We start from the raw sequence: 23439 nt of genomic DNA on the forward strand, positions 1-23439 counted from the left end.
TAATATAATCTGAATTGTAATTTTAACTAACCTTTTTAAAATCATAAAATTCTAGAATATAATTTTTGATATTTCGGTACAGGGAACTTTTGAACACTTTCATTATTTTTGTCGTGAAGTATTAACTTCATAAATATTTCATACATCATAACATCATTTCATATATAAAACATCATAGACAGATTATAAAACTATGATTATTTGATTGAGAAACAAATAGCGTTAGATTTGATGCAGAACAGNTAATTTTAACTAACCTTTTTAAAATCATAAAATTCTAGAATATAATTTTTGATATTTCGGTACAGGGAACTTTTGAACACTTTCATTATTTTTGTCGTGAAGTATTAACTTCATAAATATTTAATCAATAGACAGATTATAAAACTATGATTATTTAATTGAGAAACAAATAGTGTTAGATTTGATGCAGAAAAGTGTCATAAAAAGTTCAGAAAATATCAATAACGGTATATTTGGGTGAGGCTATAATTTCGTGAGGCCAATATATTAGGAATAATTTATTTTTGTAATTTTCCGACTTAAATTTGTACTATAATTAAACACTCAAAAATTGTGACACTACATGTATTATTAGTTTCTACTGTCGAGACTTCGTAATTCATGATAATAGGTGTGGAAATAAATAAATTACGTTTTACACTCCAATTAAAAACCACTCAATCATTCTCAGAACAGAATTGACTTTTTCTTTGAATGTACTGAGGATCTTCATCTTGAAGAAGAAACATCTTTGGAAGGGATGACTTCACAAAATTCCCTGCCAAGATGCCTTTCTTCACGTGCGTGCAATGATCATCTTTTACAATGAGGCGCCGGCAGGAAACTTCAATTCTGATTGGTTAAGAATAAACGAAACTGCCGCCATCTACAGGTGATGCGAGAATTGTTGTGAAAATAGTCTGTCAAACAAGATCGAGGATGATTTTGAAGAGCCCATTTTTGCTCTTCATTGCTATAATATTTTTCAATTGTGCATATTCGAAGGAATGCAGGGAGTAAGTAGAACAATGCATTCTATTTAGATTATTTCGTTTGTTTATAATCAAAACAGTTCTGTTAATTCAATGAATAATTTGATGATTTGCATGAAATGTGAAATCGCAATTTGTAAAATCATTGAAGAATTTTTTTCTGCATTTTTAATTTCAATAATCAATGAACTTTTTAGCTATAAATATCCCTTAAATACTAATATTTGCTTTAAAGTGATATGTTTTGGTGTCTATTAAATCAGGTTCTTTATTTTATAGCATATTCTCGTGGTTTAATTTTGTAAGTAAAGAAAGAACTATTTTTTCCTGCAAAAACTTACGTTTTCATTGCATTAATAAACATAATTTTTATTCAATATTAACGAGATCGAATATTAGTATTGTGATCTAATAAAATGAAGATGTTTAATTGCTTCAAAATATTATCTAGCTGTGGTTTAAAGAATCCTTTATATTCAATTTTTTTATACCTCATTTTTTGTATCTTATAATATTTATATTTCGTATTCGATTTATTTTAGCTGATTTACTTAGCGATGTATTATATGAATTTAAATTTTTTAATTAAATTCAAACAATACATGCTAAGTAAAATTTAAGCATTGTTGTTGCATAAAATATCTTAATTGATTCTATAAAAGACATTTTGAACATCGTTTACTACAATTTAAACATATCATTTCTGTTTCAGCAAACGATAATATATATAATTTTAATACATAGGTTAATTTTGAAACTATTTTCCTCTAAAATTTGTCCTGAAAAATCGATTTAACGTATTTTGCATAAAAAAAAAATCTAGATCGTATTCATTTTTATTGAAGTGAGAATATTTATTAAACATGCAGCACATTTTTTTAGATTATAAACTCAGTAGCTTTCTTACTATATTCAATTAATTTTAAATATCTCGAGAAATTTATGAAGTTTCTTCAGGAAAAAAACTATTGGATTTCTTTTGTGTAGTATTCAATACCCATTTAAGATTATCTGTTATAAAAATTAATGAAAATAATTATATAAAATTTCACTAAAGTGTCAGTTTTATGCAAAATATCCTGTTATAAAATTAGCTGTTAAGAAAACCTAGAGTTAAATAAGTATGAGGGCCAGAGATTTGTAACCTATTCCTTTTTTGTTTATTTCTTCTCCTCGCCTTTGCGTCAGTCATAGTTTATAACCCGTGGTATACATATTTCGATGTTTTCTTTCCCGATAGATTCCTAAATGTGCAACCTTTTGCATAATTTTCCTGATCCATACACACTTAAAGATAATGGTCTAAGTAAGTGCCGGGAAAGCATGAGGGATAACTAGAGATTATGTACCATTTGATTTTGTTACCTAGTGTAGAGGTTCCCAATTTTAATTCACCTAACGAAACACTAAACGATCGAGCTTCTTTTGGCAGAATCGCGATTTAAAAAAAAATGCTTATTAGCAGGTTTGAATATGCTAAAAAAGATGAAAAGAAAAATTCGAATTATTTTGAAAACATTTAATAGAGTCATAGGAGCTCAGAGAGCGTTCGTCTCCCAATGAGGTAAACCGGGTTCGAATCCCGGCAAAGGCTGGTTGATTCAAATTCAGCACCCAGCTCGTATCGATCACAGTGCTGGCGTAAAACATCCTCAGTTGTACACGGATCATGGGTTAAAGTCCCCTTGCCGTCAGGATAACTGTAGGAGATTTTCGTAGTTTTCCTCACCATGTAACGCAAACGCGGGTTAGTTCCACCAAGAAGTCCGCCACGAAGGCACATTTCTCCCAATGATTGATCCAAGAGTTCCCTTGTCTTCTGTCTTGAACATTGATAGTCGTAAGCTGAAAATTCAGTCTGCTGTTCAACGACGGTTATAAAAATAAATTATTGTGAGTAGCACTTTATTTACGTCACGCTAAAGCTTCCTAATGGGCTACAGTCTTTAAAGCATCCCTCAAGATGATCCAAAAACATGTCATCACAATTTTCATCATCTGCGTAGAAGATGGCTCCCCAACTTTGGGTAGTCGAGTACTTTATGGTAGAATAGTTTAATGCGCATCCTCTGTCACTTCGCAGGGTGATTAAAGTGGTCACCTACCCCGCTCATTGATCGCAGCCAGTGTTGCTTGACTTCGGTGATCTACTTTTTTTTAAACGGCAGGCACTGAACATATCGTTCTTCGCTATGAAAGTTGCTGGAAGTGTTGCTCATTTTGCGTTGCCTAGTGAGCAGCTTGTGACCAAAGTCACGGAGATGAGTAATTATTACCCACGCTACACTGCCACACATACCAGTTCGGCCACATTCACACATCAAACACTACAGAGGACAACACTCAGAGAGAAACAGACATGCCTTGAGCTGGATTCGAACAAGCAACCCTTAGCTTCGAAGTCAGGCACGCTAACCGCTCGGGTATTTGGCCGAATCTTCGGTGATTTACTGGGAACACTTAATGTGAAGAATAAAATTTATTCAATGTTTCATTAATAACGGGAAATTAGGTTTTATAATCGTAATGGAATTCATATGTCTGCGGCGGCTTTTTATCGAGTCATTTTTGGCGTATTTATCAAACGCAGCGTAGTTGACGTTTTAGTCAAACTGAATTGATAGTTTTGAAAAAAAAAATTTTTTTTTTAAACTGTTGATTGGTTATCAGTGAAAAATAATTCCTTATTCTTGAATTTGGTTATTTCATTATGAATTGTAAAGTTTGATGCGAAAGAATTATGCTTAATGCATGAAAAGGAAGAGATATACGTATGGAAAAAAAAACTAAATCTTACTCTTTCTTTTTTCATATTGAATAATTTCATAAAAATAACCTAAACATTAAATAAATAATAGATTATTGGTTGGGTGCAAACCTATTACAGGTTTAAAAAAAGCATTGCTGGTTTAAAAAAAAAGTCCGAACTTACTGAATCACTGTGACTTCTTACGGAAACCTAGAGTTCTGCGGAACATCTACTGGGAATCGCTAACCTAGAGTATGTAATATCGAATGATTTTATATTGCAATTTGCGTAGTTTATTCGCAATTAAACTCTAATTTTAAACGAAATACTATCATTTTGATACAAGTTTTACATGATCCTTAATGCTTAAGTTATTACTTGAAAATGTTAATATTCAGAAGTGAGAGAAATAATGAAACTTTTTTTTTCTGAAATGGTACCTCTCTGGAATGTTTTTTTTTTTCGAGAAAAGTAATTTCAATAACTTAAGTATTGGGAAATTTTAACGTAACTTTTCTAATCCAATTTCTTATTCAAGTTTTATTTTACTGTTCAAGTTTTTACCGTTTCAAGTTTTATTTTATAACTATTAAAAGGAATTTCTGGGCTTATTAGTCGAAAAAAATGGTTTTTTTAGAAAAAGGAGATTTTCGTACATTTCTAAAATTTTTTTAATGTATCATTAATGATTAAAAAGAATATTCACAAAGAAAAATTTGATGCGTTGATTTGAAATTTTTTTGTATAATTAGCAATGCTTTTGGATTTCAATGTTTTTTTAAATGACCAATTTAATTTTTAGAGAATACGAGCCTGTTTCCAACTAACTGCTTTTTAAGTTTGTAAGGCAAGCACAGGAAAGAATCGATTTATATTCAATGCTTCTTTTTACTTAAAATGTTACTAGTTTTTTTTTCACAATGTTTTTTTAAAAATATTTTTGAAGTAACCTTTCGTATAAATGCAATATGTGGTCATAAAAGACAGTAAAATCATTCAAGTATATATATTTTAATGAAATGAAAGAGATGGTACTCGTATAATTTAATTTAATGTAGAGGAAAGTATTCCCCAGATGAATCTAGAAGACGTTTCGTTAATTACACTGTCTCAAATACGGTACTTTTTCACACATTCTTTATTAATAAAAATTAACTTGAACAATTTAGAAAGTTGGAAACACAAATCAAGCAAAAAAAGAAGAATTTATAAAGATATGTATGGTAGCAAAAACAGCACTTCATCAGGGGACACAGTGTCTGCTACTAAATTAACTATAACACACCAACATTTAGCATTTGAAACAACATTTCAATTTGAACACTTGAATAGTTAGTTATAATTTTTTATTTTTTAATTTAATTGCGGATAAAAAAATTTTGAATTATAAGGCATAAATTTTTTATACCATATTAACATTAATTATTTTTTATACCTACATATTTCTCTTTTGAGAAATCTGAAATTTCAAGTGTTTTTATTTGGTAGAAGCCGAGAAAAATTAATGTTATTTTTAAAAAAATAATTTAGTGACAATGAAGAAATATGTAAATGAGTTGATTAATAATTAACTTACAAGGAATTTGGCTTACGCCTGCGTAGCAAAAAATTTCATGTTAGTTTTTCGCTAATAGCCAATTGCTAATCTTTTTTTTAAAAAACTATAAATACATTGTTTCTTTTTAAGTCGTCTGAAAATTTATTAGTAATTTAGTAAAAAGATTTGAGTAAAACATTATATTCAACGAATGTCGTATTTTATAAAAGCATGTTTCTGATAAAATATAATTTACATCAGCCTTTTTTCTTTAAATTAATTTTTTAGTTCAATAATATTTCAATAATTGTACAATTTCAATAATATACATACATATGCCTAGATTTGGAATAATATATTTCTAAATTTTTTCAATATATATTTTATAATTATCTAGCAATTACAGCTTAAATTAATGTATACGTTTTATAAAAGGTATCGTTATATTTTCTTGGATAAAATTGTAATATGAACGATGATCATCTGAAATCGTATTTTGATATTTCATGACACTAGAAAGAGAATAAATGATGAATACGTAGCAGACATTTTCAAACATCTTAAAATTTCGCCACAACTAATATATTGTCTTAAACGCCTGAAACTTAAAATAAATTTTTTAATTACCTGGCCATGCGTGTTTCATAGTTCAATTTTAACATCTATTTAATTACATTTTTCAAAATAAAAGTTTTTACACTACCACGTAAATAATTTTCAATAATATACTAATAATGTTTTTTTAGTTCTTTAATTCAGGTTTTCCTTTAAAGTGAACGTTCGTTTTAAAATTATTGACAAGTTCTTAATAAAAGAAAACTTAGAATTATTGGCAGCTGAGAATTAAGTCTGTTAGGAAATTAAGAGCATTCTGCTGCTTTAAATTTAACTCGATGCAAAACAGCTGATTATTTACGAAGCATATTATTTTTTCGAAAACTGAAGATACATTATTGATCGTCTTTTTTTATTGTTTTTTATTTATTGAGCAATAGAAAGTAAATGTGCAACGCATAAAATTACAGCAGGTTGCTTTTCTTTTTAAATGGACAAAATAATTTGGAACTACAATTTTATCTTGACGATCAAACTTATTCTCACCCTCTAACTTGCCCTTTTAAAAAGATAATATTGAAAAAAAGTTACTTCAAAAAGTTGTTAATATTATTTCTAAACATTAGCATAATTCACAAAATATTGTTATATCAGAAAAATGCTCGATATACTTTTCTGAAAATAGAAAATTGTAAAGAGATTCCAAAACAGTGCTATTATTAGAATAATCTCAAAAAACTGCTCTTTTTCTAACTTTAGATTTTTATCATTATTAAAATAAAATATACTAAGACATTTACTATTACAAATTACAAATAATTTTAAAGCTGTAATTGGTATGTTCATCAAATAATTTTACAATTTATCTATAGCCAAAGAAAGCTACATAACTCACATATTTGCTACATTCTAGAACATACATATTTCAATGTTTATAAAATGCCTCGTAACTTTCCTTAATTTCTTTAATTATAGAAAAAAGTAATATCGTGAATTATATAAAGCCTTGTGAATGTGCATTATTATCTTTTCCATATACTCTACATTTTTTACGGGATCTTTTTCGTGAAATCAGTATATAATTAAAATAATTAATGGAAAATTTAGGTTTCGTTTAAGGTCTTGATATTTTAAAAAGTTAAAAACTTAAAAAATACAAATACCATATAAAAAGTTCATATATTCAAATACTGCAAACTTGAAAAGTCACAAAGAATTTACATACTGATTAAAATTTTATTTTCCAAGGAGATGAAAACTAACGTTTGCTTTTTGCGCAGAAATAAACTTGAAAAATGTCTGTTGCCTAGTTACTTCGAGACATTTTTTTTATTAACAATTAAAAAGAAAGAATTCCCCAACCAAGATAAGGTTTCAGTTTCTATTTCATTCTTCTTATTGTTTCAGCTGGGTTACTTAGCAACGGAGAAACACTAAGTATTTCTCTCTTGACGATCATGCAGTTAGTTTATGGCTATCCTAAACTACTCCACCTGCTATGGCGATAGCATTTGACCTTTTTTTAGGGATTACACGAAATATATATAGCTTCCAAGGACCCCAATTCCTGATCCAATTTTTTCGAAATTTGTTCTGCTGTCCCCGTATTTTAAGGGCCCTGGAATCAAAATAGGTAAAGAAAAATCATATGTTTATTCAAATAAAGTACAGTTTTGTGTCTGATTTCATAACTTAACTAACAGCTAGAACTAAATAGCATATAAGTCACCCCCTAGAACCATTAAGTTTGACACGTAATTCATAAAAATCCAATCAATTGAACTAAAATCATTGTGGGTATTTATTTTGCTCACTTCTTCTGATCACACATAAACAAGTAGCTATGCTTTGTTGTCGCTATCTGTAGATTGGAGTGCGTGCCTTTCCAACAATGTCTATTTCCTTTATTTCCCACAGAAGTCTCTCTTAGAATGCCTTTAATGGAGATCAATAATTTAGCTTTTTAGCCTTAGCAATACAGTTAGCGACCAAATGATACTCGGATGTGGTGGACCTTTTACGTCCTTTCTTTCTTTCAAAAGTTATTCTTTTTATCGATGGTGTTTGGAGTTAAAGGTGCAGTTTTGAAGGTTTCATTGTCTGATTTGAGAGCTGGTTGTCGCAAACAATGCAGAATGATTTTGGTGATCACCTGTCCTAATGAATCTGTTTTTCAAGTTGGTCTCATGGTATTGCCTATTAAAAGTTACAGATATCTTTAATGTTGAGCGAAGGCTCTTCTTCTGTCTTTTCACTTGGCATTATTTCCCCAAGGAAAATTTCTAACATTTAAAAGTTAAATTTAACCAATACACTGTAAAACATTCGAAAGTGCCGGTGAACACAGAAATGAGCAATTAACATCTTCTTATTAAGGAAGCTACTACCCTCACTTTATAAAGCTTGCAGCCCCTCAGCCAGAAAACTTATACGCGACGACTCAGCTTCAGATGTCACCTGAAACCGCCCTGATGTCACGATATTTTGCGCATGCGTGATATTGGTACAGCTTCAAGTAACATATCACTGTATTTTTTCAATCATTAAAAAATTAGAATTAAAAATAACAAACTCTTTTAATAAAAAAAAACCCTTGAAATTTTGCACCATCTTAACTTTCAGCATTAGAGGTTTCCAGTCCCTGTCACTCGCCAATCCACGAAACTGCTGACGTCATTCAAATCCCAGCTTGCTTCACTCAGCCTTTTCTCCGAAATCTTATTTAGTATTCCAGTTTTTATACCTTTTATAGTTTATCTTAATTATATTAATGGTTACTCATTTGCAGATATAATAGTACGTAGCTGCATCATAATTTTCTTTCAAATAGTTGCCTCAATTACGGGCATCTTTAATTTTGATGTAAAATAACTCAATGAGTAATAACTGCATCAATAACGATTTGATAACTGAATGTTTTCTTTAAAATTTCTTTAGACTCGGGGGGACTCAGGGATAATACATTATCTTCCAATGGTGTGACTTAGGTTCGATCCCAGCGGTGGCTGATTGATGCGAATTTTGCTCTCGATCGCAGTGCTGACGCCCCGATCACAGTGCTGACGTAAAATATCCTGACGCAACGATGATGAGTGGTAGACGAATAATGGGGTAGAATCCCCTTGTTGTCAAACTAACTGTGGGAGGCTAACGATCACCCGTAATATTGTTTCACGGCGTCATAACAGCCCAGCAATACGTTTGCGACATCCTTCAGCTATTTGTGAAGCCATTTTTCATCAAAACAATGCTGAGTCACACACAGCAAGGGTGTCACAAGACTGCCTCCGCCACATTTTCCTGTCCTACTTGATCCCCAGCTTTGCCACCGAACGAGCTTATCTATGACGGCAAGTTGAACAACTTCCACGTTCAGTCGATTTAGCAGAGTTTTTACAACTGTGAAACGAGGTTATAAAGGGTTTACCTGCGTCCATGACCAACTGTCTTTCATTCGCGCTAGAGGTGGCTCAAGAGGGTAATAAAACTTGTATTTTTTATTGCAATAAATGCTCCTTTATTTGCGTTAGAGGTGGTTCAAGAGGGTAATAAAACTTGTATTTTTCCTTGCAATAAATGATAACTTTAATTCGATTTTTTTAATCGTATCTAAAAATACGTTTTATTCTGACAACTTTTTCCAGAAGTGTTAATTTTATGGCAATAACGCACTTGCGTAAATCCTTTTATTTAAAGTTATTAAGATTGAAAAATAATATAAAGAGATGGTATTATATTTAAAATCAAAAATAATCTTTAGCAAAAAAATAATATAGCAAATTAATTTATCAAAATAATATTACAACTAACAACAAACAAAAGAAAATCATTCATATGTGTTTAATTATTTCAAATAAAAAAAATGCTGAAAATACAAAGTTAAAGAATGTTATTTACATTCACAATGATTTCACGTTGCCTACTTTGGAGTTTGAATTTAAAAAAAACAAAAAACAAACAAACATTGAAACAGAAAAAAAAAAACACTGAACATTTGACAAACATAAAACAGTCTACTAAGAAAAGATTTTATCTTAGTGGCGGCTTTTGAAAAATCTAATCTTAGTGTGAATTTGCTGCAACACACGGTTTTAATATACTTTGAAAATGTTTACTTCTTATTTTAAAACACAAAGTGCTTAATTGACCTTTAAAAAATGTTAAACCTGTTTTTAAAAATAAAAGCGCTTGAAAAATAAAGAGCGTAAGCAAATGCCAATTTTTTTTAACTCTCTCTGGCAACAAAAATTGATGAGCATTGTTTAAACCTTTTCAAATCCATTTGACTTAATTTAATATATATATATATATATATATATATTACACAGTTTCAGTATATTTTGGGGTGTTTACTGGGCATCAAATTTTTCTTGTCAATAGCAAAATAAAAACATAAAATGAATTGGAGGTATAGGATTTTAATAAAATTGTAACCGCCTTTTTTTTTATATACAACTTTGAGTTCATTGATGTATATATAGGTGATTCTCACGAAATATGAAAATTTACAGTCACTTGCTCGAAGATCTAGAACTATACAAAAGAACTTCTTTTTTCAAATTTTATTTAATAAATAGCATTGCTGCTAGTATATTAAAATGACCTTGTACTAAAATTGGCTGTTTTGTATATTTAAAAAATTTAATTGAATTTCAAAATGTCATTTTCCTGGTATATCACATACAGTATTTTCAATAATACCTAGCTTCAAGACATCGCATAAATTTTTCAATATCTAATTTTTTTTATCTCAACCATTGTAAGCATTTCTAGAATATATGCGGATGATTTTATTTTTCTGTCAATAATTTGTTTATCACAAGAAAATCTGTCATTTTCGTGGCTACTTTTATTTAGTGATTTATAACTAAAATAGGTAGCGCCAGCAATCAATATCTTATGTTAATAGATTGAATAGAATACCATCCTTTCTGAACATGTCTTATTGCGTGAATAAAGTAACAACTTTCTGGTTCAAAACCTATTTCAAAAAATTTTACAAGGTGATTAGGTTTTTATGTTCTCATTTTCCTGTCCTCTTGAAATCATTACTAACATGAACTATTTACATTTACCTTAGTTATTTCAAGAAATCCTGTTGTTTTCTGCAGAATGTGAACATCTTAGGCCGAAATGTTAAATTAAAGTAAAGTTAAATGCTATATAATGGCAAATTGTCATTATCCTGGCTGTCATTTTCCTGACTTATGAATGCCAGGGCATTGAAACAGTTACCAGAAAATTTTTTAAGCAGTTGAATGTAAAGAGAGAAAGCAAATATTAACCTAATACAATGTTTACGTAAGTATGTAATATGCTTGAATGTAATCAAAGTTATTTTTTTTCATTTAATGATTGACAATATTATACACAATTTTATTCCATACATATCAGCAACAAAAGCATTTTTGATTCTTTCTACAGAGGACAAAAGAATTAATTAAAGCAATTCATGGTCAATGTAACGCAAAGGCTTAAGTTGAGTTACTTACTATTAGCTTAAAATGACTGTTTTTTTAAACTTCTAAGTTAATATGTCATTTCCCTGACATTCAAAATTTGATGAATTTCTATTTTTTTTTCTTGAGCAAATGTCAATAAACTACACTGCTGTCTGTAAGATATTAATTTTCTTGAACTACAGAGATGCCAACTTGCTCCGGACAGCGAATAAATATTATCGAATGGTAGTTTATTAATTGTGATTCTTTGTTTAATAAATTCAATTTAGTAGATTGTTATCTACCACTGTTTCTAAATAATTCGTAGGCTTATATATTCACTACTTTATCATAGTAAATCATGTTAAACCTGTTAAAAAGTAAGCAAAATTAGACAAATATTTGCAAATTTTAATTTGTAGTTATTTACCGTTATTAAAATTATTTTGGCGTGTCCGGAGCAGTTGGCATCTCTGGAACTACAAAATTCGCCTGAGCTACACGTGTGGCAAGAGCACCATCTTGTTGGAAACAAATATATTCCACCACATATAAACTCCGGTCACTTGGAAGTAAAATTTTCTCCAAAACCTTAATTTTTTAATATCGGGCACTGAATTTTTCTCCAATTTTAATGAAAACTCGCGGAAATTTGTCTGTTTTCGAAATAGCCTCCCAAAGCATCACAGATGAAACATTTTAATAACGTAGAACATAATCCTGGCTTTCCCCCTTAGAAGCATAGGGGGCTCTTCCCCCTTCCTTTTCATCATTGCAGACTCCGTGAATTTGACTCTTTCTATGAGCTTTGCACCCAACGTCCTTTCTCAGAATATCTAACATTGAATCTCATGACATTTTGAGCTCTTGTGCAAGTTTCAGGGCAGATATCCTTCGTCACATCTTTTCCCTGACCTTTTCACAGTCTTTTGTCATCAACATAGAATCTGTCGTCAACATGTCAATCACATAAAAAAACAATCAAGTGATCAAAAGCATTTAGTTTTAAAATTATTTAATATTTAAATATTCTTCAGTGATAATAATCTTAATACTATCTGTTTTATAAAAATGTTTGAAAAACAGAAATTCAACAGTAAATATTGAAGAAAGTAAAGGAGAAGAGTTCATCTACTCCAAAAGAAATATTGTTCGAAGGCAAAATGCCAGGTAGCATCAACCCTTCATACTCTATTCATCCTTTTAATTTTTGTTTAAAACTGTGTCTATTTTCTTTAGACGCTCTAACGATTCATAAAAAAGAGGGTTCTGTCACTTAAATATATTTGCTTGATTTATTTACTGTAAATTGAAGCTGCATTCAAAGCATGCATTCACGAGTCTTTGGAGATTTTTTTTTAAAAATTTTTTTTTATTTTTTTGAAATTTGCGTCATTTTAAGTAGGAGGAAAGTTATTAATTATTTTTTTTACATATCTTAAGAAAATGAACAGCTTCATAGGTTGACAGTAAAGTTACTGACAATACAAAAGAATGATTGTATGTTTAGAATGTATATTAGTAATGCAATTTAAAGATTAAATGAATTTTTTTTCGAATGAAAATTTTGATAAATATTTTTGGAATTTTCAAAATTTAATTATATTAAAATAATATTTATGTATTTTAACAATTCAATCAGTATTAGAGAAACAAAAATAAAGAAATGTATGTTTTGCTGGTTTTGTTTGGGTTAAAGATAATGAATTTCTTTTTAAACTTCCATTTCTTTATTTATTTTTCACTTCGTTCTGACATTTCACGTTCTCTTTCATGCTTAATATAATAATTCGTATATATTTTTTCTCATACTAAGTCATAAATCATGCCAAATTAAAAAAATATTTAAAAAAAGTCAGTAAAAATATTTTTTATATAAGCAAGAACGCTGACAACATCACAAAAAGATAAATTTAAAAAACTAATTTTTAATAAAATGTTCAACCAATAACATTGCAATAGAAGTTTTTTTATTATAATTTATTACTATTTATTAAGTATTTGATAAAATTTTCTTAAAATATTTTATGCAACAGAATAATTTTTTAATAGTAACTACCAATGTTAGAACATTGTTCTGTATAAAATTTTTTTAAAGAAACGTCTACAAAATTTAGCTAGTTTATAACTTTATGAAATTCAGATAATTTACTTTATTAACTTTTCAAGCCCATCTCAGTTTAAATAAATCTTATTTAAAGCTTAATAAACTTAAGCCAACACTTGCTTATAGGATTTTACGGAGAATCGTATCTAATTAAAGTGTTTTATCGCATAATTTTATGATCCAGTTGCAACATCTGTCATTTTTTTTCGCAATTAAAGTTTTTTAAAAGGAAGATGAAATACTAGTTACTAGTTTTTAACTCTTAAAGAAAGTTTTATTTCACATAATAATGATTTCTTTAAATAAAATTATTTCTGTCAAAAAATATTTAAAAAAAATTATTTTCTATTACAAAAATTGTTCATTAAAATATGTTTTTAAATTGAAAATGATATTTATAATTATATATCATAAATATTATTATTATATAAATATTATTATATATTATAAGTATTATTAAACNATTATATATTATAAATATTATTATTATATAAATATTAGTATATATTATAAATATTAGTATATATTATAAATATTATTAGTATATAAATATTGATATTATATTATTATTATAAATATAAGATTATTAATATTTGTTTTGCAGGATCAGTTGGAGGCAAACTGGTTCGAATAATAATAAAATGGTTGAACAGATAATGTTTAAAATTTTTAAATTATTGGCTTTATAACCAAAAATCATGTTAACCCAAAATAACTAAACTACACTAAAAGACTTTTGACCAGTCCTGCATTTAAGCATTTTCTACGATAGCGATTTCAAAAATTAGCGTTTCTCAATGTTAATTTGTTTCGATATAAATAAGTCTGATTTTAAGTCTATATATAATTAGTTACAGATGAGACTACTTTTAGTTTCAGCTCGTATGCCTCTACGTAAAAATATCATTGCTTTTACTGGGTTGGAATTCTTGATTTGGGCAGTTTTCATAAATATCTAAGGTATTTTATTTCATGACCAAAATATCCTAGAATTAGTAAAAATTACAATTTTTAAGCAGTAATAACTAAAAATTTATAATGACTTGAATATTTTAGAACAAATTTTGCATTTATGAGTTCTTCTAAGCTAAGTAAAAAGAGTTATTATTTAAAGTTCGAATTTAAGGGTTTACACGGGTCTTGGATTAAAGAGATTCTTCGTTCATAATTTATGTAATTTAGTTAAAGAATGTAAAGTTTAGTCTTCTAAAATTAAGGAACATAAAAATTTATACTTGAATATTTAAAAATTTTAAGTGTATAGTTATAGTTGAAGATCAGATAAACCAACTTTCATACTTTTTTACTAAATAATGCTTCTGAGCAGCAGCTTAGCTTTGATTGATTTTCCAAAATTCGTATTTCGATTTTTGAAAAAAAGATATTTTGTCAACAACAAACATGACACCGTTTCTTTCTTACTATCTTTTTATCATTGTGGTTTCACACTCATTTTTTTTATAAATTTTTTTTTTCATGTGAAAGTCCCATTAAAAATTAGTTAGTTTCATGAGCAGTTTTTATAATCTTGCCGTTTGGTAATTTTTTTCTGTTTGATTTAGGAAGAAAAGAAACTGAATTGATTTAATTTTTTTCTTAAAAAAATGGAATATAAAGAATTTGCTTGTTTAAAAAAAGCTTTCAATTTTTTCAAAAAATGAAAAACATTCAGTTTTTTAAGTGTTTATTTTATTTTAGGCCCCCCCCCCAAAAAAAAACTTTGGAGAATCGACTTAGTTAAATGACTTGTAAAAAACTTTCGAGCTAATTTTTTGGTATTATATATTTTGATTAAAGTTAGATAAGATTCAATCAAAATAAGCTGATTTCGAAGAAAGTGAATGTTTTCCGAAATAAACAGTAAGCCATTCATCCAATGACATTTTGAGGGAATAGAAGTGACATCTTCCAATTCTATTTATAAGTTAATTATGATATAAAGCTCAATTTATATCTAATTCAGAATGATTATTCTATTACTAAATGAAGATATTTTGAAACTATTTTGTGAGCTAGAGATTTTTCTCATCAAAACTTTAGTCAACGACTAAAACATATGTCGTTCTTTTCTATTAAAACGAACTATTTACACTAAAATGAAATTTTCAAATTTATTTTTTTCTTTAGGAAACTATTATGTAGCAAACTATTATTGAAATTTTCTCCAAATTAGATTTATTGCATTCGAAGCGTTGGTCTAGGTAGATTTAATGCATAAGATTTTTTTTCTATCCTGGTATGGGCTGAAAAGAAATAAAGGTGGTAGTATTTTATTTATGTTTTCGTGAGCGTTAAAATATGCTCTTACTATTTGTTTATTTTTTCTTGGGAGAGAAAACAGTCATGGATAACAACCTACAGTCATTTGCCCAATTATTATATGCACTATAAGATTTTACGTAAAATCTTAATTATCAGGTGATACTATACAGCTTTATCGTTTTTACGCGGTTGAAACCAGTTTGCACTTGTTTACGTTCGTGTATCAGTTGGTTAACACTGTAATGCAATACGTTAAAAATAAATATAAATCGGAAGTATATAAAAAATCTCCCCATTACATATATGTTTAAATATAAAAGTATCGCATATAAACTCGTGCAAAGCATGCAAATATTAAAAAACTACAGAGCGTCTAATAAGTTGGTCTAATTATTATAATATACTAAAATAACACCCGATATCATAAATATTTTATATGTATATAATATATCGTCTAATTTATAAAATCATCGAATTTATATCATTTATCGCGTAATTTAACCAATTGATACACGAACGTAAGCAAGTGCAAACCGGTTTCAGTCGCGTAAAAATAGTCGAGCTGTATAGCAACACCTGATAATTAAGATTTTACAAAGAATCTCACCGGGCGTCTAATATTTTGGCCAGGTACTGTATAATGAAGTGACGCGGAGATCGAAATGAGTGGTTTAATATTTTAAACCTTTCTTATTAATCATTAAGGGGCAGTGTTTGGGGTGTCATGCGATAGAACTTCATGTTAATCCATTATTATAAATTTGCGGAACCGTCATAACCTTGTTAAATAAACTATTGACTTTTAAAGTTTTTTTTTTAAAAAAAAAGACTAATTTAATTAAATGTACCAAGTAATTCATGCAAATCAACGAGATCACGAATTTATTTGTATTTATTAGTTTATTATTTAAAAAAAAGGAACTCATAAAATAAGTTTGAAAACAGAATTACACGCTATGTTCATTTCCTTAGGTTTAATATATGTTCTAAGAAATGCTTCTCTTAAGCGTCTTTACATCTGATCACTATTATTTACAATTCATGTTCATATATTGTGTTCCAAATTTTATTGTCCTGGCCTATAGGGCACCTATAACTTTATATTACGGAGCATTCTTTTGTCACTAAAGAGCACATCTTTAGATGTGTACATTTACATTCGCGCAACCCAGGGTCGGGGTTGTTTCATTTGAAGGTAGGATTTTAATTCATTTTCTTGAACTGATAAAACACAGCATTTGAGAGAATTCCCGGGCTACCCCCCATTGGGGTGGGGCTAAATTATATTCCCTTAAGCAGATTCTTCCTACATTTATTACATATCACAACATATGAAGTTCTATGGGAAGAAAAAAAAGGAAGAAACAAAAGAAATTCCATAAAAAGAAAGAATACCCTATCCCCCCCCCAATTTTTTTTTTTTTTTATATATATCAAAACATGGCGATATATAAGAATCAAATGAAAAGTACTAAATAATTTAAGCGATATATAAACGATTAAAATTTCTCCTGAATAAAGTTTTAATTCGTATCTACTATATATTGTGAGAGCATAAAAAGATGCATTTTTAAATCATTTCTCTGGAAACGATTCCGTACAAAATTTTGATTTCGTAATTTAAACGTAAGTTCCTTAAAACAATTTTAATTATTCAAAAATTTATAACTTTTGATTATTATTAAATTAAGTAATTAAATAATGTGTAAAATATTTTTTGTGAGAGGTTTAGATACAAAAAACGTGAAAAGTAAAAACAAATCATAATTTATTAAGGAACATATTTTTGCAGATTTCATTTTGTATTATTTCCCCATAATTTCAGGGTCTGAATCCATCGAAGAAAAGGTATGTTTATTTAATAAAAAATACATTTTTGTATTTTATTTCGTAATTTTATTCATACCTTAATTGATTAAAATATCTATTATGATTTCCCCGCAATACATGAAAAACTGTTAATTAGATCATAATTTATTCAGGAGGAATTTATCTGTACTACAAAACATTAAAATTATCCTCAAAAGGTTCCCATCTTAGACGGAACACAATAATATTAAAAAAATTATTGCTTTTTTCCACCCTTTTATGATTATTGTATCAAAATATTAAATTGATTTTCGTAAAAATATGAACGCTTGATATATCGACAGAGGCTACGCTAAGACATGCCTACATTTGTGCTCTCAGTTGATTAATGAATTTGCTCACTCCTATCGAAACAGTTTAATAAATTGCAAGTATTTTAATTATTTCATTGGAATGATTTGTAAAGTTATGTAAGAATTAATTGGAAGAATCATAAGAATCATTGGAGGTTATGTAAGAATTAATTGGAAGAATCATAAGAATCATTGGAAGTTATGTAAGAATTAATTGGAAGAATCATAAGAATCATTGGAAGTTGTGTAAGAATTAATTGGAAGAATCATAAGAATCATTGGAAGTTATGTAAGAGTTAATGATACTTTACATACAAATGCTAGTGGAAATTGCAAATTATTTAGTAGTAATAATTTTTAATTACGATTGCTACGAGATCGAAATAAATGTAGGCCCAACAGCCAAGGAACATGAAGATGACCGCAGATCCTGAGACGACTAATGAAGATAGATTGACTAAAAAAGGGCTAGACTAGTACTTGAGACTGCTAAAAAGGCATCTTATGAACCTGGTAATGATGCATTATAGATAATTGTTATATATTTATATGGAGTATTCATCACAAAACTTTTAAACTCAATTTATTCGGAGTTATGTTTCTCTAACTAGTACAATTTTCCACCAATTTATTTTAAATAATGTTCATTAGAAATATAGTTTTAATTGCCCTTTTATTTGAGTTGACTGCATTTGAGTAAATCACGAAACTTATTTTAGGTCATCTTTTTTTGTGAATTAGGAAAAAAAATTATTTTTTAAAAATTCTACGAGCAACAAAATTACATTCATATAGTTTTAAAAAATCCAAACGGAATCAAATTTGGATTATATTTTTTTTCAAGTTATGAGCACAGCAAGTTATTGATGATTTATTAAACCAAGTTGTATTATATGAGTGCTACTTTTTTAAATTTTTTAACGGGATTAAATGTACAATTATCTATCAAGTTAATCACAAAAATCCTTCTTTTTTATAGGGTGTTGTTCCCCTTAAAAGCTTTAGGGATCCGCTCAAATTAATGCGTTAAATCTTTATTCCGTTGTTTTCTAGGTTATGCTTGAAATGACGAGGCTTCGTAACTGCAAATCTATTATAGACCGACTGTAAAATAAAATAACCTAACTATATTTTTACGGAATTATTTTCACGTGAAACTTGGTGAGATAATTCTCGTTCTTCCTAAAACAGAACATTTTGTTTTGGATTATCGTTTAATAAATCGTAAAATAATTGGATTATAATATTAAATTATTAGGCAATAAAAGAAAATAATGATGGCTGACATCATTTATAATTCATGTTTTACAGATGTGATTTATTAGCAATGAATTTACTCTCTTGCCATATATTCTTAACGTCTACACGCTAAAACAACATAAAAACCCATCCAAATAATGATTTGAAGCTTAATAAAATATGGGGACATAAAATCTCTATAAAATAGTTATCTTGAAGCATTTATCTCGTTCTATGTTTTAGTATCCTTTTAGTTTTATAGTGCTGACTTGTTTCATTATAATCCTAATTTTCTAACGTGTGAAAGATGTTTTTATTCTAGCTGTTGAAATATTACCCGATAGTGTTGTTTATGGAAAATTGGGTATTTAGAAAGACTCAAATTTTAAATTTAATAATTGTTATTTGGTTGTTTCAGCTTTTAGTATAAAAATGTTACTACTGGCTATTTAAGAACAGATACGATGTAGGATTTATTAGATGTGCATGGGTAGGACAACATTTTGCTTCATTGCTTACTTGTTAAAATGTAATCCAATTGCATTTTTTCCAGCTATTCATGGGATGCTTAAGATTGTACTTAAAGATTTGGTTTTTAGAAGTCTCTCCAATTATTACTTCTTAACTGTGAATCTCTGTTATAAGTGTTTGCCATATAAAATAGCGGGCAACCAAATATTACTACTTGAAAAAAGTGAAATTTTTTTATGATTTAGGCTAAAACATTAAATTTCTGTGTTTTTTTATTTATTAAATTCGTTAATTATGGTTTGTGTTGGAATTCGTTACAGTAAACTGATGCTGAACTAAAAAGCGAGCTTCGGAATTTGCTGAAAATGTTTTTTTCACATATAATCTGACTATTTCTACTTGTAAATACTAAAGAAATCTTTGAAAAGTATGGTCCCTGATAATATGGATCCCTTCTTGTTATTCTCGCTGTTTGCGTATTTAACCATATTTTACAGCGAATAAAAAAAAAGCAATTTCTACATAATCATAAAATTCGTTTGATCAACATTAACTCCTTGTAAAAAATAATCCTTAATAATTTTTCATTATTTTATTAATATGTAATTGGTCGAAAAATATCAAACTATAAATTATTGCACCTCTTTATATTGGGGAATTTCAAATGATAGATATAAAATTTGAACTAAATCGATTGAATAGTTTTTGAGAAATCAAATTTTAAGTATGCAACTTTTTTAAAATTTGATAACTCTAAAATTGATTGATTCACCTCGAAATTTGTATTTTGCCCTTTAAAATTACATCCTTTAAAATGATAAAATTTTAACACACATTAATAAATAAAATAATAAGTAAATCTGAAATTATGTTTGGATGAATGAATTTTTAATTGTGGGCAAAAATGACTCGATTCGCATAAAAATCTCGAGACATGGCACAATAAGTAAAATTAACTTTAAGAGATCGCCTCACCAAACTATTGAGATTACTATCACCCATATTTTAAGGGTGAATCCATTTATTAAGAAAAGGTGTCTGATTTCATAATATCGACTGCTCTAATTAATAAGCACTCGAATTGCTAAGATTCGTGAACATCCGATTGAAAAATCAAAAGTTAGTTGAGTGTTTACATTTTTATTTTGCACACTGTCCATATATTATGAAAATAATTACAACCTTTGAAAAAAAAGAAACAAAAATTGGTATCAAGAGAAAAAAAATGATTGTGAACTGATTGTGAAGAGCAGAAGTTAATAGAGGATTCTGCTCCCTAGTATATATAAGTATATATGTTTCCCGCAAAGTATGAAACGCTGGCTTTCTATAGAATGCCTAAACATTGGATATAATGCCGGAAAGTATGAAAGGCAAAATATGAAAGTTACTTAGGCAAAATATGAAATATGAGAATTATTACATACTTTTCCTAGAGAATTATTATATACTTTTCCCTATTTAGGCAAAGTATGAAGAAAAGGTCCTAATAAGGCTATTATATAAATGACGCGCATTCCTCAAATATAGAAACGTTATCGTGAGAAAAATGAATACCATTAAGAAAAATATTTAAAATACGAATGTAAAGAAAAGTGTAAATTGTACAAAATAAAATTTATGCCCTTCTTATTAAGATAAACAAAATTTTCCTATAAAAATTAAGAAATTAAAATTAACCTATTTGTTTTAATATGATAGGCTTGAATGGCATTTTGAATTACATTTCATTATATTCGGAACGAATCGGAAATGTACTATTTCATATTTTGAATGCTTCTAATCTAGTATTCCATTGAATGCTAGATATCAAACATTGCAGGTAACACTCACACACATACACACACTAAGACACACGCACAGAGAATAAAGCTAATATGAATGCTTTGATTTACAAAAGGAATGATTAGGTGAGGTTGTGTCGAAATTGTCTATTAATTTCAATAATAGACTTTAGGATGTTCAGAGGTGTCATCTTTCCTACATTTCACTAAAGCATTATAGTTCAGAATTTAAATGAATTAAATCCTCAGTTCAAGCACAAGATTAAGGCATTTAGATTTACACTTATCCATTATTATCCACTACTTTTATCATACTATAAATATGAAAGGACAAAGACTTAGTTCGCTTATTATCTTCTCTGTTTTCTTCCATAACTAAAGTACTTTCAGTATCTAATTAACTAAACTGCTTTATTTAATTTTTAACTTGTTGGCTTTGTTCTAACTATAACTAAGAAACAAATGGTAGTAGTAAATTAAATTTTCTTAAGTTTTTTTTTATATCCAAGTTGCATTGTAACAAAAAGAAGAACAAGATTTATGACAACTTTCGTTTTAGTGCTCTATTTTCGTACTTAAATTTTGAAAGGAATGCATAATAACAATTATTTTTTAAACCTAAATAGTTTAGAACCATTAGATTATGCAAACCCAGCCATTATTAAAAAAGTGTTGCACATACATGAAAGAAATTTTTTTTCCCAAGAAAGTAATTTTTGCACCTTTATTCTTTGTAACTAAATATTTTTTTCTTATTACATTACTCACCAAATGGAAGACAAATGGTGCTAGAATGTTTCCTTTCTTCACAATTAACGAATAATTTATGACTATTTAATAAATCACAAAATAATAGAAATAATTGTCAGAGTAAATTTAATCATTCGGAAAGATGTTTCCCACCCTATATAAATACCACGTGTTTGAGATACATTTATGAATAAATTACCGAGGGAATTAAACAGGTGGAAGTAGCAAACAAATGTGTCTTTCGGATTTGCAGTATCATATATGAAGAAATAAAAACAATGCTCGATTTAAATGGCTGTTGGTGATCATAAACTGTATTATTTTTCGTTGAAATATGCAAATGAATACAGACAGTGATGTATTGGTGAATGTCCAAGATATTCGTTGATATTAATTTATTCGGTATTTTATTATTTATTAGAGTAGACATCTGATTAAGGTAGATTAGGAATAACATCCTTATAGAGAATACCGTGAAATGGACATTAAAAAACATCGGTTTACGGGACATTCACGCTTTTTGATAAATGTGATAAACATCCAGATAAATAATATTCATCAAAGTTGGCCTTTCAAAGTATTCAATTTGCAGGGACTTGAAAGAATTCCAGTTCTTAAAGACAATTTTAGTATCCCCTGTTTTTGAAGTGTCATAGAAATTCCTATATAATTTCGAAGTATAAAAGGCATGTGGAAATGTGCTAAAATTTCAAATATATATAGAAGCCCAAAGAGACTGGAAAGAATTCCAGTTCTTAAAAACAATTTTAGTATCCCCTGTTTTTGAAGTGTCACAGAAGTTTCTATATAATTTCGAAGTACACTCATGTTCATAAATTAAGGATAATTCAGAATCACACAGAAATCAAACTTTAAAATTAAAATTTCACCTGTGGAATTATCACATATATCCTGAAGAATAATATGCAAATTACAGGAAACCACTAGATGACGCTGGTAGTACGTCACAATGACGAGAGTGTAAGAGAGGGGTATATAAGGAATGGTGGCAAAGTAGTAAAATTGTTCACAAGCGCTTTAAAAGCCTTTCAGTGCAATAACCGCATAGTTATGGCACAAAGGAAGCATTTGGATGATTTTTTACGTGGCAGAATCATCGGACGACTGGAATGTGGACGTACCCAGCTGGAAGTATCCGAGGAACTTGGAATCACCCAGAGTGTCATCTCCAGGCTTTGGCAACGATTCCAAGATGATGGTAATGTGAGTAGACGTTACAGCACAGGTCGCCCCCGAGTTACAACGCCGAATGAAGACCGGTATTTGGCAGTTACTGCCAAAAGAAACAGACGGAGCACAGCATCAGACCTGTCTCGTCAGCTCTCTTCAGCTACCAGTACGACAGTTTCAAGGCAGACCGTGTACA

General features: G+C 28.7%; 1 protein-coding gene across 1 annotated transcript in view; it reads left to right on the plus strand.

Moving 5' to 3' along the window:
* Positions 1 to 935: 935 nt before the first annotated feature.
* Positions 936 to 23439, plus strand: part of LOC107436394 (glycine receptor subunit alpha-1) — a gene marked incomplete at its 5' end in the record, with an annotated part of 95340 nt that continues 72836 nt past the window's right edge. Inside the window, 1 exon segment of the mRNA XM_016048103.3 lies at positions 936 to 1019. Within this exon segment, the coding sequence (XP_015903589.1) occupies positions 943 to 1019 (77 nt within the window).

The sequence above is a fragment of the Parasteatoda tepidariorum genome, chromosome X1, assembly GCF_043381705.1.
Source record: "Parasteatoda tepidariorum isolate YZ-2023 chromosome X1, CAS_Ptep_4.0, whole genome shotgun sequence".
Lineage (NCBI taxonomy): Eukaryota > Metazoa > Arthropoda > Arachnida > Araneae > Theridiidae > Parasteatoda > Parasteatoda tepidariorum.